This window comes from Haplochromis burtoni, unplaced genomic scaffold (assembly GCF_018398535.1).
Source record: "Haplochromis burtoni strain Fernald_Lab_line unplaced genomic scaffold, NCSU_Asbu1 Contig_1, whole genome shotgun sequence".
Lineage (NCBI taxonomy): Eukaryota > Metazoa > Chordata > Actinopteri > Cichliformes > Cichlidae > Haplochromis > Haplochromis burtoni.
Genome location: NW_024582362.1, coordinates 3,114,430 through 3,131,701, shown reverse-complemented (window position 1 = coordinate 3,131,701; position 17,272 = coordinate 3,114,430). Strand labels below are relative to the sequence as shown.

At 42.2% G+C, this 17,272-nt stretch overlaps 1 protein-coding gene across 3 annotated transcripts in view; it reads left to right on the top strand.

Moving 5' to 3' along the window:
• Window positions 1–17,272, top strand: part of arfgef1 (ADP-ribosylation factor guanine nucleotide-exchange factor 1 (brefeldin A-inhibited)) — a 58,066-nt gene that overhangs the window by 23,165 nt on the left and 17,629 nt on the right. Inside the window, exons 1-12 of one of the 3 annotated variants that reach the window (XM_014332189.2) lie at window positions 2,192–4,653; window positions 4,862–5,008; window positions 6,322–6,501; window positions 6,927–6,980; window positions 9,000–9,357; window positions 10,233–10,358; window positions 10,946–11,193; window positions 11,579–11,712; window positions 14,712–14,946; window positions 16,354–16,453; window positions 16,745–16,884; window positions 16,973–17,081. In XM_014332189.2, the coding sequence (XP_014187675.2) occupies window positions 4,405–4,653; window positions 4,862–5,008; window positions 6,322–6,501; window positions 6,927–6,980; window positions 9,000–9,357; window positions 10,233–10,358; window positions 10,946–11,193; window positions 11,579–11,712; window positions 14,712–14,946; window positions 16,354–16,453; window positions 16,745–16,884; window positions 16,973–17,081 (2,080 nt within the window). In that variant the 5' untranslated portion in view covers window positions 2,192–4,404. Of the gene's footprint in view, window positions 1–2,191; window positions 4,654–4,861; window positions 5,009–6,321; window positions 6,502–6,926; window positions 6,981–8,999; window positions 9,358–10,232; window positions 10,359–10,945; window positions 11,194–11,578; window positions 11,713–14,711; window positions 14,947–16,353; window positions 16,454–16,744; window positions 16,885–16,972; window positions 17,082–17,272 lie in introns of those variants that run through there. The other 2 variants (XM_042224628.1, XM_042224612.1) reach the window with 2 other exon arrangements.

Genomic DNA, 17,272 nt, shown 5'->3' with positions numbered 1-17,272 from the left:
CCAACAGTGTCTTGCCTTCTCATTAATGGATTTCTTCATGAAGCTCTGCCTAATGCCTGTGTGTGTGTGTGTGTGTGTGTGTGTGTGTGTGTGTGTGTGTGAATGTGTGGGGTGCTCATGAATGGGCTTCGAAGTAACATGGGCTTTGGAATGAAATGTAGCATGAATGCCACCTCGCCTCTTTCCCATCCTTTCTTCCTCACGCCAGCTCATTTTTATTTCCCACTTACATTTCTGTCCCTCATCATTTTCCCCTTCGCACACAATCCTTCCCTATTATTTCACTCACTTCTCTCCAAATTAGATTTACCAGTGACTCAAAATTCATCTGAATTTTAAGGTTAGGGATTCTGTGCAGCCAGCACCAGGCTCACAGAAGTATTGCTGCTTGTGTTTTCACCTCAGGTGCTTTACAACCCTTTTCGGATAGATGCAATACTCTAGCTTTGCTACTTATGAATACAAACACCCTGGTTGAGCCTGCAGCCCAGTTTAAATAGGTTTTCTCTGTGCATTCATTCTGTAATGTAATTGCAATAGTAGGCATGGGCAGTGTCTAACTAAGTACATTTCAAATCACTGTTTAAAATCAAATCTTGTTACGATAGCTAAATATATGCTAAGGAAACAGGTACTAAGCATTACTGGCTAATCTAATCACTGTGATATTTAAACAAAGCAGCCACATAAAGCTCATGTTGTATGAAAACCATTAATGGTGTTTTAGGAAATTATTCCAGAATCATTTCATAATCTTAAAAAAATGCTCTTATCAGTTAACTACCACACCACGTAAAGGCCTGAAAGATCAAACATTTAAGCTCTACAAAGTGACCTGCACTCGGTACAGTTTACATGAGTTTACATGAATTAGGTTTTCTCAGTTTTCTGGGACCACTAAACATTGAAACTTTCCAATATTCTCAGGACTTGTTCTGTATCTTGGTTTCAAGTAAGTGTCTTTAAAATTGCATTCTTGCCAAAAATTACAGCGTCGATAACGCACTAATCTGCAAGACTAGATCCAGCTTTTGGTCTTCCAATAAACCCGTCTGCCATACTTTGATAACATACACTGTAATTACAGCTGCTCAGCCATGGTAACCCATGCTATGAAGCTCCCAGTACACAGCTTTTGTGCTGATGTTAATGTCAGAGGAGGACTGGAGCTCTGTCGGTATAGAGTCAGCAGGGGTTGGCAACTTTTATGTGTCTCAGCACGCAGCGACCCAGCTTTGTAACTTTGAGCTGCTGTGTTCCTAATGCCTTTCAGTTTGTAATAGGGCTGCCACAAACGATTATTTTGATAGTCGACTAGTCACCGATTATTTTTGCGATTAGTCGACTAATCAGATCATCATCCATTGGACGTAAAACGTACAGCTTATTGCACCAGCAGCATCTGCTCTTATATAACTATCATTAGCTTACAGCTTTAAGTGTTTAAGGTGCTAACTAAAAATAAAGACAAGATGATAGTTTATTAAATTTTAATGAAATTTGCAGATTGTTTCGGTGAAGTTTAATAAACTCCTTGCTATCTAAAATATAACAGGACACCGGAGTATATTCTCGCAGCATCTCACACTTCTGATAATCAGCTGTCTGCTTGACGTTTATTCAGCTGTGTAAAAACTATAACTTTAATCTCAGCCAAACCGATTTACTCAGGAACAAATAAAATACTAAAAAAAAGCCAAACAATAACATTTTAAGTTATCTAAGTGACTTATATATGATTTAACCTGAGTAGCGAAAGACGGCAGTGGGTTTGAAAACGATTTGCCGGGAGTCCGGTGTCCTCTAGTGAGCCTTGCCCCCGGCTAGCTATCGAGCTAGTGGGTAACAGACGTCTCCGAAAACGTCGGAGCGCTTTTGAAAATATGTGGTGTCTTGATAAACTGAGCAGATATTTGAGGTTTACACAGCTACATTCTCGCCTGAAAATATGTTAAACGTTTATTTTGTGACCCAGAAAGAATAATAAGAGTAATATTAAAACTAACTAGCTGCCGCCATTGTTGGAAACTGAGCTGGGCTGCGCTATGAATTCTGGGACACAGCTTCTTCTTCTTCGGGGTTTAACGGCAGCTGGCATCCTTGTACATGCAGTGCTGCCATCTTCTGTTTCAGTCCGTTATTACACTCTTAAATCCTACTACTTATTCCTGCGTCTTTTGTGATCTTACAAAGCTTCAAACGACGCGTCGACTATTAAATCAGTCGTCGACGATTTTGATAGTCGACGTAATCGTGACTAGTCGACTAATCGTGGCAGCCCTACTTTGTAATAATACCACTTGCAGTTGAACTAGTCGGAAAGAAATTGCACAAACTGCCTTGTTTCAACAGTAGCATCCTGTTACACTGCTACGCTCTTTAGAGCGACCCATTCTTTTACAAATGCTTGTGAAGGCAGACTGCATGGCGAATTGCTTGGGTTTTTTCTTCTTCTTATAAACCTGTGGCAACGAGGTGTGTCCTAATACTTTTGTCCATATGGCGTAGCATCTAGAAACAACAGCCAGCATTCTGACACTTTACAACTTCCTGTTTTGTGCACAGATCTTTCTTTAAGAATGTCAATAATTTTTTTTAAAAAGCTCAAAGTTAAATTGTCATCAGGAAATGGACACTGGTTTGGAGTCGGTGTGAAAAGCAAAATGGGGATTGCATTTGCCAAAACACAGACTGTTTACCTGCATACAGGCCAAAGCCTGCTGTATGATCGGCCAACACAGCATGTAATGCAAACAGACTGAAAGCTTCCAGCACCCGATTTTCTCTCCCTCGTCTGAGAACTGTGCTTATTTAAATGCTGATGTATCTTTGTAGAGATTAGCTCAGGATAAAGATGGAGGAAACGCTCTGGTTCTGTCCAAAGGTGACAGATTTGACCAACCGGCAGCCCTGAAGTCCTGAAGTAGTACACAATAAGATAAATTCTATGCATTCTTTTCGTTTTCTTTGCCAGGAAATTAGATAAGCTTTGAAAGCTGTGAAATTAAAAGCAAAGTGCAGCTGCTAATGAAAGCACATGTGACGTGATTGAGAGCTTGTAAGGAAACATGGCTCCAGTAAGGATTTTTAAGCGCTTGTTTCCAAGATAAAGATGAACCTTTGACTTCAGCATTTAATTGAATGCAGTATTCAGTTCCATGTAATAACATAGCTGCAGGATGTGCTGGCTGTGCTGTCTGACTAGAACTCAGTTTTATAGTGTTTATGTTTTTATAAGCAGCCTGAGCCTGACATTGGGCTTATAATAAAGGGCTGAGCAGGCCAGGTGACATTAAGCAGGGAGTTCAGGGATAAACCAGCGGAGACGAGCTCCCTGCAGATCCACAACATAATAGCTGAGAGAGAAATTGAGACTGGGTCAGACCAGTAATAAGCTGACAGAGTGGATGCTCTTGCTGAATCATAGCAAAGATCTTTTTAATCATTTTAATGTTGTTGTCCACAATGTTTTTGAAGAAGACTGTAAGCCTGGTAAACGGGTTCATGTTTTCCATTTTTATGCTCGATATTTGTAGCTCCCTCCCTGTCCAATCATCTTTAATTTGTGGTAATTAATACCCATTTCCTCGGCTGCTTTCAGACAACTTATATTATATTCCTTTCCAGCCCTCTAAGCGTTCTCCCTTCTTCTGCTTTTCTCTGAGCACCCTCATTTTCCTGGTGAATTCATGCTGCTTGATGCCTCTTTCGTTTTTAACTGTCTCTGAATCCTTTTTTCCCCTCTTCTCTTCTTGTACAAGCGATCCGTCCTCGCTTCTTTCTCTGTCTCTGATTGTGCCCTTCTATGCTCGGCGTGGTCGTCCCTCTAAAAAAGAGCTGAACTCGTCCTTTTTCCGTTGCCAAGACATAAACAATGCAGCCCCCTCCACCGCTAGCCGTCTCCCTCCCTTTCTCTGTTCTTCTCCTCTTCCAGCTTGTGCAGTCTGGGTGTGGTGGTAGCGCTTAGGGATGCTGTAAAGACATGGCTGCTGAAAGCGATGGTCTATATTTTAAGGCTGTCTCCGGTCTTTTAAAAATTCCGAAAAAATAGCTGTGCAGTTACCAGTCGTGCAGGAGGAGATGCTTTATCAGCATGGACCCATGGCAAAGCTTGAATTACAAAACCTCTGGGATTACTACCCCAGGCACTACATTAAATTCAGTGTAATAAAATCTGTTCTTACTATTCATTTCCCCCCTCAGGAACAGGATAAAGCACAGGGTCTTCTTTGGTTTAGCTTGTTTGATGTCCTGCTTCAGCTGTGGAGCAAGCAGAGGTTGTTCTTTATAGTGAAGCACGCCATCCCCGGCGCTTTTTCGTGTTTGTTTCAGACTTGGATGTCAACAAAAGTGTTAGTGTGTCATGCTGATTTTTATGCCCCGTTTCTTTTCTTGTGACTCCAGATGACAGACCGCAGAGTCACAGTGTTTATCTCACAGTCTCTGTCCCTTTCTTCCTCTTTTTTAAAATGTATTTATTTTCCTTCCCTCCCCAGTCCACCCGGTGGAGATGGCAAATCAGGTTCCAGCACTTTACCGCCAATCAAATCAAAGACCAACTTCATTGAAGCCGACAAGTACTTCTTGCCGTTTGAGCTGGCATGTCAATCCAAATGTCCCCGCATCGTCATCACCTCGCTCGACTGTTTACAGGTCAGTGGCGGGACAAGTCACACCGCAGGCCCCCGAGTGCTTGCACGAGTGTTACTTTATGGCAGCGAACTGTGTGCTGGGCTCTGCCTTTACTGTATCTTTGGATGTCTTTGAAGAAAAATAAGTTCTTTTAATTCCATGCTACCAGGTCGTTTAGTTGTGTTTTTGCATATGTGTGTTTACGTCTGCATGTTCGTGTGACTTTTAGAAGCTGATAGCGTATGGCCACCTGACGGGCAGCGCCCCGGACAGCACGGCTCCGGGCAAGAAGCTCATCGACAGGATCATCGAGACCATCTGCGCTTGTTTTCAAGGACCTCAGACTGACGAGGGCGTGCAGCTACAGATTATTAAGGTGTGCTGCCGTCCCCCTCTTCTGACATATCGCAGCTTGTCGCAGATACGCTCAATACACACTTTAGAGAATTTAATTAGCCGACAGTCATTCCTTAAAAGACCACATCTGTGTATTTATGTGGCTTTGATCTGCAGCAATCTTTAATAACACTTGCTGTTTGTGGCTGCAGCAGATAATCCTGCTGGACTGTTGAATAATACAATATTATTTTACCTTATTAATATGTATGTCATTTGAAAAACAATCTGTAATTATATTGTAAATACGATTACTTTTTCATTTTATCTCGGAGACTTACCTGAAAAAGTCAGTGATAGTGGCAACTATTTAAGTTTTAATATTAGTTGTAAATCTGTTTTATATTTATTGTTAATAACTTGCTGTCCCTGCTTTGTGGTGTATTGTGTTGTTCTCCTGATAGACTATATAAAAATGGACAAAGCCACAGTGACTTTGGTTTTAAAGACTTCTACTTAGCTTCATGGCTGCTCCCCTTTTTTTACACCTGTGAGTGACCCTATTTAGGTCTGTGGGCGGGGATTCCTCCCTCATAGCTGTGAGGTTATGAGTTTATTTGAAGTTTGTGCATCAGAAAAAGTTCAATAAACTACATTTTCTGACATACTTTTGTAGGGCTGTTCAATATAACGATATATATGGGATGACGATATACAAACGTCTGTCGTTTCCTATTACGCTATCGTTTGTTTCGTGGTGTTGCAAAATAAATTGTTTACAGCAATATTTTTTCATCGTTTTGACGGTTACTGTAGTGACCTGTAGCTATATTAATTTCTTAAAGTTCTCTCGTTCTCTTATATTTAATATAACCACACTACAGACGGACAAGCGCCTGTTTTTGCATGTTGTCGTTAGCAACAACGATGGTAAAACCATCGCGTGGCTCCGCTGTCCGCTTGTTTGTTTTCCACGTAAACCTTTCTCAATAAAGCTCAAGATCCTGTTGAGACTTTTCAAAACAAACGGAATCATGTGATTGAGTATGCAGAGTTTTGACGGATGAGAAGCAAAAAAGAGCCGTCAGGTGCTAAAAAATAAACCTTAGACTCAAACGTTAGAACAGGCTTTTCCCCGCAGCACGGCGTGTAATAAATACTCACAAAGAAAACGGCGGCCGTTACAACCTTTGCCTAAAAATGATATTTGCATTTAAGATTTCAAATGCTGAAACGTCCAGCTGTTCTTGACTGCATCAGTGTTTGGCTTTTGGTTTTTTGCGCAGCTGCGATTCTCGGCTTTTTCTCGTCCTGCGTCAGCAGTTAATGGTAGTTTTTGGTCTTTCCTTTCAGGCTCTCTTGACAGCGGTGACATCTCAGCATATAGAAATCCACGAGGGTACTGTTCTGCAGGCCGTCCGCACCTGTTACAACATCTACCTGGCCAGCAAGAACCTCATCAATCAGACCACAGCCAAGGCCACGCTCACACAGATGCTCAACGTTATCTTCGCACGCATGGAGAACCAAGCAGTATGTTCGAAGCCTCTGTAAACACCGAATCGCACAGAATTCTGTTTATGTAGAGACACCATGGACAGCTCATCTTTGGAGCAGCTGTCTGAATCACTGATGCTGTCACTAATGCATAAAAGCCAGTGAAGCTAATATGAGTATTAAATAAATTATAGCGCTAGCCTAAACAAATCTATGCTGCAGTCAAATCTGGAGTCAGAGTGGATTGGAAATAATGTCTTTGCTTTCTGTGACTGGTTTACTCGAGCCACCAGATTTAATTAAAATCTGTTGTTTGCTTTGTGTCCAGAGGGACATTTTAGTTATTGCCTTCAGAAAAAAAGGCAAAAAAAAGCTTGCTCTAATGTCATCTTTTTCTTTTTGAATGACACTTTTTTCCCCCCTTCCTCACCTGCCTCCCTCCTTTCCTTTTGGACACATAGCTTACAAATCACAGGCTATCTTGGTCTCTGGCCTCCAGAAAGCGTGACCGCCAGGTAAAGCGTGCAGGACTGCCGTGACATGCCTGATCCGACCTCTTCTAAACTCTTCTCTGTGCATCTGTGTTTGCGCATTAGAGCTTTTTTATTTTTTTTATTTTTTCTTCCCTCACTCATCCATCCATGCACTCATCCGTTCTCTCCTCCTTTTTGCTCCTGCACCGCACAGGAGCAGGTATGCTGTGCACTTCTTCCACCGTATGCTTGCTGTGGCTTCTGTTGACTTGCCCACAAATCATCTCGCTTTCCTCCCGCACCAGTTAACATTTTAGTTTACAGTCACACCTGGGCGCGGTAAACGCTGTACAAGCAGGTCAGCTGCGCCCGTCTCATTCCTGACGAGTTTTCTTATGCTTTGCTTCTTGAGAGGGCTTTCAGAACAATGAGCCATTGATACCGAGTCAGACGGAGAAATGCGAGGCAGGAGTCGGTAGACGAGGCAGACTTTGAGGCAGAGGCCTATTGTTGTGCTGTCGCTGCCTGCCCAGTGCTGCTGCTGCTGCACAGGGAGATCCACTTTGTGTGTCTGTGTGTAGAAGTATTCTGCACGCTGTGATCACAGGCACAGAAACACGCTCATGTGCAGCCTTCACTATCCGACTGAGGTGGCATTTAAATAATGAGCTTAGTTTGTCTTCGCCCAACCCTCCCAGTCGAGGCGCCTTCGTCCTGTCCCGCTACCGTCACTCGTATTCAATACTAATCGTTTCATTCGCAATGCCGTGTCACTGAATCTATTCGATTACATTTAATGCGAGAAGATCAGCAGTCTGGTTTAATTATCGAGAGTGTTGATTTGAGAGTAAGACGCAACGAGTTTAATGAGAGGAGTCAGTTTTTGGTTTGCTTTGTAATAGTCAAATGATTGAATGTAATAATACTGATAGTGTAATTGTGTCTTATGGCTAGTAATGGATACAGACAGGCTAATTCATTGAAACAAATTCATTTTGACTCATTTGTTCTTCTAATTAAAGCTCTGAATTCGAAAGAGAGTCCGCCATAGCTCGAAAGATCACATTGTTTGGTAAATGTGTCACACTGTTTGTATTTTCATCTGTGACCCACGTCCCCCCCTTCAAGCTGCTGCGCTCCTCTTTGACTCTTGAGTCTGTCATTTGCCTTTTAACCTTTATTGTCGGCAAATCATCACACGCACGCTCAGATGGCAAAATGCAGCGCTGGGTTCTTGTTCTTGCCGCTGCTCGTAGTTATTTTTTTTCCTCGTACGGATCGGTGTTTGCTGTCAAGCACTGAAGTGTTAAACTGTTTTTTTCTTTCTTAAATATCTCTTTGTTTTCTCAGAAGCTTTTTCCAGGAGGCAATCAGCACAACTTTCACAAACATGTAATGTTTTTTTAATAGATTATGAGCATGTGCAAATGATTTATGACCCACTTTTGGTCTGTGCCCTGCCCGGCTAAAGCATGGCAACACTTTGTGGCGCTCCCCGTCAGAAGCAGCGGTTGCACATGTCAGCTGTGACACATCAGCCGGGACAGCCGTTTTTCCACCAGAAATATTTTGCAGCACCGGCGGGTTAGAGTAGACCCCGTTGACACGGGCCAGCATGAACCGATTCCTCGAAGTTTGTCTCATTGCTGTTTTTTTTTAATGGCATGTCTTTCTTCTCAGTGCGTGCATTTTCATACGCATCTCCATATGAACACACATCTGATGTATGCTGGCAAACTGTACTGCTTTTTTTTTTTGTACACTACAACTACAATCTGTAGTCATCTTTTGTTCTCTGCTTTGACATCTGGGAGTGTTGTGGCTCAGTGAGTCTTCAGGGAATCTAGACAGGCTGATCAGACTTGTAATTGTTGATGAGTTTGTTTATATGCTTAACCTTTGCTTTTTTTTTTCCTCTGTGTGTCTGTGTGTTGCATGCGTCTGTCTTCTATGATGCTTTTGCTGTTCTTTGCATGCTTTGTCTGTCTATGTGTGCTTTGCTGTTTTGTTTTGTCTGTGTGTGCGTGTGTGTGTGTGTGTGGGCCCCACCCCTGCTTACAGCTGCAAGAAGCAAAACAGCTGGAGAGAGAGCGGCACAGGCAGCACTCCCCAGTCACTCAGCACACCGAGCCAGACTCCGCCCAGCACCAGACCCACATTCATTCGCCGGCGAAGGGTCCGACACGGGAGGCCAACGGGCCCCTCACCCCTCCGACTCCCAGCATCACCACCCCGTCCACCCCATCGACGCCCTCGACACCGGCTCCGGAGAGCAGCGGCAGGTCTGCCCCCAAAGAGCAGGAGGAGCAGAGGGAGCAGGAGGAGAAGGGAGAGAACCCAGACCCAGAAAACGGTTCAGAGTTCTGCGTGGCTGAAAGTGAACAAACCGAGGCAGACCAAGCCACTGCAGCAGCAGAAAGTAAGGCTGCACGCAGAGTTTCTTCTTTTTTTTTCCATTTTCTCTTTCTCTGTCAGTAGACACAGACAATCACAAAATATCTCTTCCCTGATTATGAACCCATTATCTTGCTTTTTTGTTTTTTTAAGTTTAATCTCTCCCTGTGCCACTAAATACCATGTTTGGCCACTAAAAGCGATCAACTCTCTCACAGCTAAGTGCTGTTTAACTGCCGCTTTAAATATATCAGGCACACGGCGTAACGTTCAAGAGCACGTGGCATGTCGTTTGAGTTGTATCAACTTGTCCAGAGTAAACAGCACCTTGAATGCAAACTGTAAAAGCCTCGTGCTTAAAATGCTTTGCAGTTTGGTGTAATAATTAAAAAGAAACTGCAAGAACCAGTGTTTTCTGTTGCAGATATTTGATACTACAGATAGTGTTGCAGAAGCTCCTTTAATGAGGGAACTACTGTAGAATCTGAAGAGGAGAATAAAAATGTTTTTTAGTGACATTGTAACTTTTTGCATGCTGGCCCCTTTTACTGCACTCCACACGCGGTTTTAAAAGATCTCTAGGCTATGATTTGGGTGCAGCAGCAAATCTACAACAAAATGACAGAAGAAGAAAAGAATCAAGGTGTCCAGACCTCAGCCTGACTCAAATGCTGTGGTGAGACCTTCAGAGAGCTGTGCATAAACAAATTCCTGCAAACTGAAGCAATGTTGTTAAGAAGAGTGGGCCAAAATTCTTCCACAATAACATGAAAGACTAATAAAGCCATTTTTTCCAGCCTCTAGCTTTTCACGAGACTCTATACAGAACTTTCTTTTTCACAGGACTGCATGTACAACGTATCAAGGCGTACACTCAGACTTTACATGGTTTTTATTTAGGTGCAGCAGCCCAGAAGCATGCAGAGGCAGCTGAGGAGGAGGACGGGGAGACCCCAAACTATGAGGAGAAAGCCCAGGAAATAGTCCAGAGTATTCTGCAAGAGGTGGTCAATACTGTTGCAGGAGGTAAGATTTCTTTGTTGCTCGTTTGCTTAAATCGGTGTTTTATTTTTAAAGGCAATGACTAATTGCGTCGTGAGAAAAGTGGCTGACTGAAGACTAAACCAGCAATTAGCTGCTCTTTATTGAGGCCAACTCCTGAAAGTAGATTTCAGTTTGCTGTCGGAGTAGGAGATCTTTAAATTCTCAAAAACCTGTGCAGATTTGCAGCCATTATGCAAAGCTTACCCCAGACTTAGCGAGTTAGAAGAGTGTTATCTTATAATTTCTCCTCCCGACACTTCCGCGGCTCATTCGTGGAGGTGTATGGGAAAAGCAAAGAGCTCTTTCTTTGTGGGTAAAAGCTTAAAAACCTAAAAAAATTCTTTGAGCACACAGAAGAATAGTTCTTTGCTTCGCTAACCTCAGATGAAAGATGGCGGTTATGTTCCAGAGCAGTCTTCTTTCTTTGTAATTCGTCAGGTCGTCAAACTAAGTCTAGAATGCTTTTCTCGTCATAAAAAACAAATTGTGTCCCTTTTGTAGATCATTTTAAGGTGTTTAAATATTACAGATTAGTGTATCACCCCTGTCGATTCAACTTCACCCTGCAGGCCACTGCCTGGACCCAGCAAACCTGTGCTCTGACACCAAGGAGTCTGGTGGCGAGGGAGAACCAGCAGAGTCAGAGCCTGCAGAAGCGGCAACAGAGGGCACCCAGAGCTCCCTGGAGGATGAGGGCACTGTGGGTAGCGACAGCGAGCACGTCCATGCCAACGGCATCCCCGGCACACCTATTTCTGCCAGCTTCACCCCCTCCCTGCCTGATGACAGACTCTCCGTCTCATCCAACGACACTCAGGTACCAGGAAACGAAGCTTGCTTACTTTATGTCAAATTAACATCACCTGCAAATGATCAGAGCTTTGACTGTGAACCTTTATGTTACCCTATTTGAATCAAAAGCATGATGAAAGACATGTCACACACACTTTGAATACCTGTTTTGTTTTTTTAAATTAAGCTAAAATAGCTATTTTCTACAATTCTTATGTATTTACAATTTTTCCATTCAGCTGTATGTGACCAATTATGCAGGATTACACTCCTCAGTGATTGCTGTTAAAGAAATCTAATAGATTTGGAAGCTCATAATCACACACAGTTTATGTTAAGCACTCAACAGGATATAAAGAGTGAAAGTGGCATTTTTTAAAAGTATTTTTGTTTCTCTGGTTTGTCTGCAGGAATCAGGAGCAGCACCGGGCCAGCCGCCAGGTGCTAAATTCTCCCACATCCTTCAGAAAGATGCCTTTCTTGTCTTTCGCTCGCTCTGCAAGCTGTCAATGAAACCGCTATCAGATGGGCCACCTGATCCGAAGTAAGGATACAAATTAAACATAATGACTGCTCTTGTGTGTTATTTGGTTCGTCTGTTTCTGGTTAATATTTTCGACTCCTTTGACCTATGCAAAAAAAAGTGAGAGAATTATGCTGTGTTAGGAGGGAAAGGTGTGATAGCAGCCTGATACTGAAATAACGCTGAGTTTTAGACACAGCAGTAAAAAATACATAAAATGACTTCTGTTTGGTTTCATGCCTGTGAAAACCCATCAAGCAGACTCTCTTAAATTATGTCGGAGGCATTTGAGGTTTCACTTGAAGTCAGGTTTAATAACTGAGGATCGGACGGCAAAGAGCTCCACCTCGGTCCACATAGCACCAAACCCCTCCTGTCGGTTGGACGGCTGGGCCTTGTGGCACCGCACTTCCTAGGTGAGGTGTTTGGGGTATGTCCTGCCAGGAAGAGACCTCAGGACGGAGCCAGCACACTTGAGAGATTATATCTCTGACTTGGGAGCGCGTTGGTGTCCCCCTGTAGAGGGGAGGTGGTCAGTTTGAAGAAAATCTTTGGGTCTTTGCTTCGACTTCTACTAATGAATGGATGGATGGATGACTGAGTGATTAACTGTAAGACCTAACTGTAAAATATTTTTGCTGCTAAACAACTGAAATAATGAATTATCCAAATAGTTTTGGACTTACTTTCTGTCAGTTCATTGCTGTATCCCAATCTTGATTACTTAGTTTGCAGTGGAGGAACATATTACTGACATTTAATGAGAAATAAATGAAATTTTTAATGTGGTTATTTAAAAGAATGTGGAAAATCAGTTTATTTGGATGCTTTCCAGCTGACATTCTCCTTCGAAAACCTTTGTTTGTTAGTAAAATGAATTAGTGATGTATTGTGCTTCCAGTAAAGCCCCCAATGAAAAGCTTCGATTTTTATTTGGTTTCATCTTTGGGATAGACATGCACAAATGTGAGTCATGGTTTAAAATGAGGATCGCTCCCATGATAACTGCAGTGTTCTGATACATGATGATAAGGCAGACAATGAGCCATCACTCAGCATTTTCTGAATCACTTCCTGGTTTCATCCCATTTTAACTGCTTCCCTTTTTTAACAGCAGAAAAGTATAATTAGATATGCGCCTTCATGTAATATTTCTTCTGACCCATCTCTGGTTTTCCAAAAAGGGCATGCGATTGCCTTGACCTGATGGCTATAGCTTTTGAGAAACTGGATTTCCCGCATCTGGTTTCTTTGTGAAACTCAATTCAGGCTCTGCTGGCTGGTTTGTTTACTGTTCCGTTTATTTAATCATCCGTCACTTTTATTTTACTTTAATCCGGTGAAATGAACTGCAATCTCAGTCCTTTGCTCAATAGCTTTTTAATGAAAATGTTGAAAATTCAAAAGAAAGAATGGTGTTTGTGCCCATTTGTGTGTGTGTGTGTGTGTGTGTGTGTGTGTGTCTAATGAAGGCCACGTCAGTTACCTCAGCACTGATGTGCCGTGTCAGTGCCAGACAGAAACCTTTTACCTTCCTAACAAGGCTGTTCTGCCTCATGAGTCACACTTTGTCACTCTGTCATGAGGGAGCACACAGGCGAAAGTGTGGCTTTATTATTATCATTATCACCATCAGAAACTACTTTATTTTATTGTTTTATAAATTTGAAGAAATACTTGATTTTTATTCTAGATTTGCTAACCACCAATGTGCTAACTACTCTTTTCTGGATATCCTAAGGGGGATAAACTTAAAATAAAGGCGGATGCAGTCTTTGGGTATGAAAAGGAGGCCAGCTCTCTTAACCCTGCGTTTTTCTTTCTTATTTTAATGCTTTTAGTGTTGTAGTTTTCTTGCATTGTACTAACATTGCATTTCTTTCTTCACAACAATCTGGTTGGCGATAAAGCAGTATGTTTTCCTTCGCTCCATATTTTTTGGCTATTGAAAGAGAAGTAGAGGCACCCTGTTGTTGTGCCACATAAATCCTAATTTGTCTGCTTGCCAGAGATGGAAGACATTGCACAGAAGCAGCCAAACCCAGAATATAAAGTAGCTGAAAGTGTGATTTTTGACTCGTTTCGTCCTGCTGCTGCAGGAAAACAGTTCAGACGGGCTGAGGCTATACGCGCAGGGGCGCTTTGATTTGGTTTCCCGAGCATTTCTTTGATGCTGATGACGTTTTTAACTCTCTGATGCAGAGATACAGCATGATTTAGTTTTACTGTGCGTTACACTTTTCCCACTTTGTGGAATAACTTTGCTTGAAGGACAGATCATGTCACTTATAGGTACTTTGTTTTAGTGAGATTTTTGTTTCTCTTTTGGTTGCCAAGAGCATTTTGTGACGGAAACTTTTCATGGTTAAAAGCCTTGGGCAGATGATTAGAGGACATCGAAATGCAGCTGATTGAACTCAAAAGCTCGACTCTGTGGGGTCAAAGTTTGCAGAACTACGAACGCAGCTGGAATCCACAGCTGTGCGTGTTCATGGAGCTTGCATTTTCACCTGCTGGACATCACTACCTGACAAGTTTAACTGTGTTAAGAACATTGCACAGGCCTTATTGACAGTATTTGGCTCTACATATCAAAATAGCTGATCTGCACTATGCCAACGTCTGTGAAGAAATATAGTTCTATAAAGTTGTTTTATATAGTGTGTAGCTGTTGATGTAGAGCATTATTAAATCTATTGCTAATGCAACAGTTGATATGGCACATTGACTTCTGAGGAAATTTTAGATGGCACTCATCATTAGAAAGGTTGCCGACCCCTGCTATAGGAGATGAAGCTTCACACACTGATATGTGCGCACAAACAAACCACTGCGCAGGGTATTTTTTTGTGTTTTAATTTAAGCCCTCTTTTCTATTCAAAGGAGACAGTCAATTCATGATAACAAGCTTATGTTATTGTTGTGGATGAATTTAATTTTGTAACTTTCCGAAGGGGAATCAATTGTTCCCCTTGCTTTCATCAAAGATTTTAACTTCCTCTTTTCTGTCCTCGTCTCAGGTCCCACGAGTTGCGGTCGAAGGTCTTGTCCCTCCAGCTGCTGCTGTCCATCCTGCAAAACGCCGGGCCCATCTTTAAGACCAACGAGATGTTCATAAACGCCATCAAGCAGTACCTGTGTGTGGCTCTGTCCAAGAATGGGGTCTCCTCTGTGCCTGAGGTCTTCGAACTGTCTCTTTCCATTTTCCTCACTCTCCTTTCTCACTTCAAGACACACCTCAAGATGCAAATCGAGGTAAAGCATTTGCTCTAAGTTTGGACAAAAGCACTGGGTCTCCTACACAAGAGCTGTCGGCCATAGAAACCCATGCCATGAAGCTCCCGGCACACAGTTTCTGTGCTGATGATAATGCCAGAGGAGCTCTGCAGTTATTGAGTCAGAAGAGACTGCACTCAGGGACCTTTACATGGTCTGCCACTTCACGGCTGGGTTGCTGTGGTTCCTAAATGCTTTCATTTCCTTTCTGTTACGGCATCACAGTCGTATTCAGTTGTGTTTGTAAAGGCACACTGCATGGCTAACAGTAGGTGTGACCCAGTGCTTTTGTCCATATAGTTTATGAAAGTATTGACCATAAACTGTATATAAAAGATGATTGTGGTAACACAATTGGAAGCGTTAAGTCTGGTATTTCAGTCGTTGCCATCTCGATTATGTAAGGGACAGAAGAAGAGTTTTCAGTTGATATCTCCTTTCTTTGTTAGCAGGCTTCATCCATAGACCTCAGAGGTTCATCACAAAGACATGCAGCCCCTCTTATTTGGGGTCTTACTTACTATTAAACTTGTAAGCTGCATTATTGTCAGACAACTGTATTAAAAATGCAAACATCTAGGAAGGCAGCGACCTGTGTCGGCACACTTAAATCCTTATTAGGTGTAAATGTGTGAGTAATAAAAGAAATCCTCCTTGGGTGTCTAATTAGCTTTAGACACCCAAGTCGTTTTGTGCCCGGCTACTTTTGGACTTTCAAAGAAGTGCCGTTTATAGCAAAAAGGTATCGACAGAAAGGATCGCCATAGAAAGCAGCAGTTTCTGCACTAACAGCCTCTGGAACGTAGTACAAAGAAATGTTTTGAACCATAAGTCATTCAATATTTTTCCCATGGTGAGTCAAGCTAGGATATTTTTTCTCTCTTTTATTTTTACTTAGATGTGCAGGGAAAACCCAATGAACTAGTTGGCTAGTTCATCAGCCAACTAGTTCATCTGGCACCTGGTTCACTTTGTAGGAAACACAGGAACAATTGAGGTGTTAAACGCCACATTTAAAAGAGAAAATAATTTTGATCGACTTGTTTTTACAGTGAAGAACTGTCAGTATATATGTGTATCTTTCATGTTTATATCTAGCATCTTTCAGTGGTAAGAGATATTGACGGGCTGTTACCATATCTGCTGTAACGTTCTTCCTCCTCTGCCTACAGTTTATTCTTCTGAGTCTAACTGTCGAACATTTGACATCCACCTGCTATATTTGTTGTATCCACTCGAGGGGAATCGTGTTTTGCTTCTGGAGGGTTGCGTGTGGGCTTTCTCTTTTTTTTTTTTTTGGGTTATGCAGGCAACTGAAGGTTGTTTTTACCTCTCCTTGTGTGTGTGTGATTCATGTTTACACTGTCACATGAACTCTCTCAACAGGTGTTCTTCAAGGAGATTTTCCTGTATATTCTTGAGACGTCCACAAGCTCCTATGACCACAAATGGATGGTTATACAAACCCTCACTAGAATATGTGCAGGTTGGCTTCTCTCTCTATTTTCACTTCTCTTTGTGTCATTTAGAAAATAGAAGTACTTTGATTGGGGCTTTAGATGTGGTGCAGATATATCTGCTAGTTGTCAAAAAAGTTTTTAGCTGTACAGAAATGCTGAATAATACCTCATATGAACTGCTTCCTTTTTCACGTGACTGTCGTAACAAAGTTGCAGTTTCATCTAATGATTAATTATTATCTTTATATGTATGCCTATTGATTCACCCTCCACATTTTCACTGCCAAACTCCATCTGGCTCCCATCTGTCCCATCAGACGCCCAGAGTGTGGTGGACATCTACGTGAACTATGACTGTGACTTGAATGCTGCTAACATATTTGAACGGCTGGTCAACGACCTCTCGAAAATTGCACAAGGTCGTGGAGGCCATGAGCTTGGGATAACCCCCCAGCAGGTGATTTTATTTATTTATTTAATTTAAAGTTATTATTGCTATTATTCACAATCTTGGGCTGAAAAAAATTGTTGGGATGCTTTTCTAGGAGCTGACCCTGAGAAAGAAAGGCCTTGAGTGTCTAGTGTCAATCCTGAAGTGTATGGTGGAGTGGAGTAAAGACCAATACGTCAACCCCAATTCCCAGACCAGCCTCGGTGAGACACTCGTGTCTTTTATCAAAACTGTCTGGCAGTCATCAGACCTGATCTGAATACAAGGCATAACCTTCCTCTTCATTGTTATTCTGCACACTGATCAGTGTTTGGCTGGTAGTTTGAAACAATCCAAGACAGGCTAGCTGTACACAGAACAATGTGTTACTGCAGGGGAGAGTGTAGTAATTCCT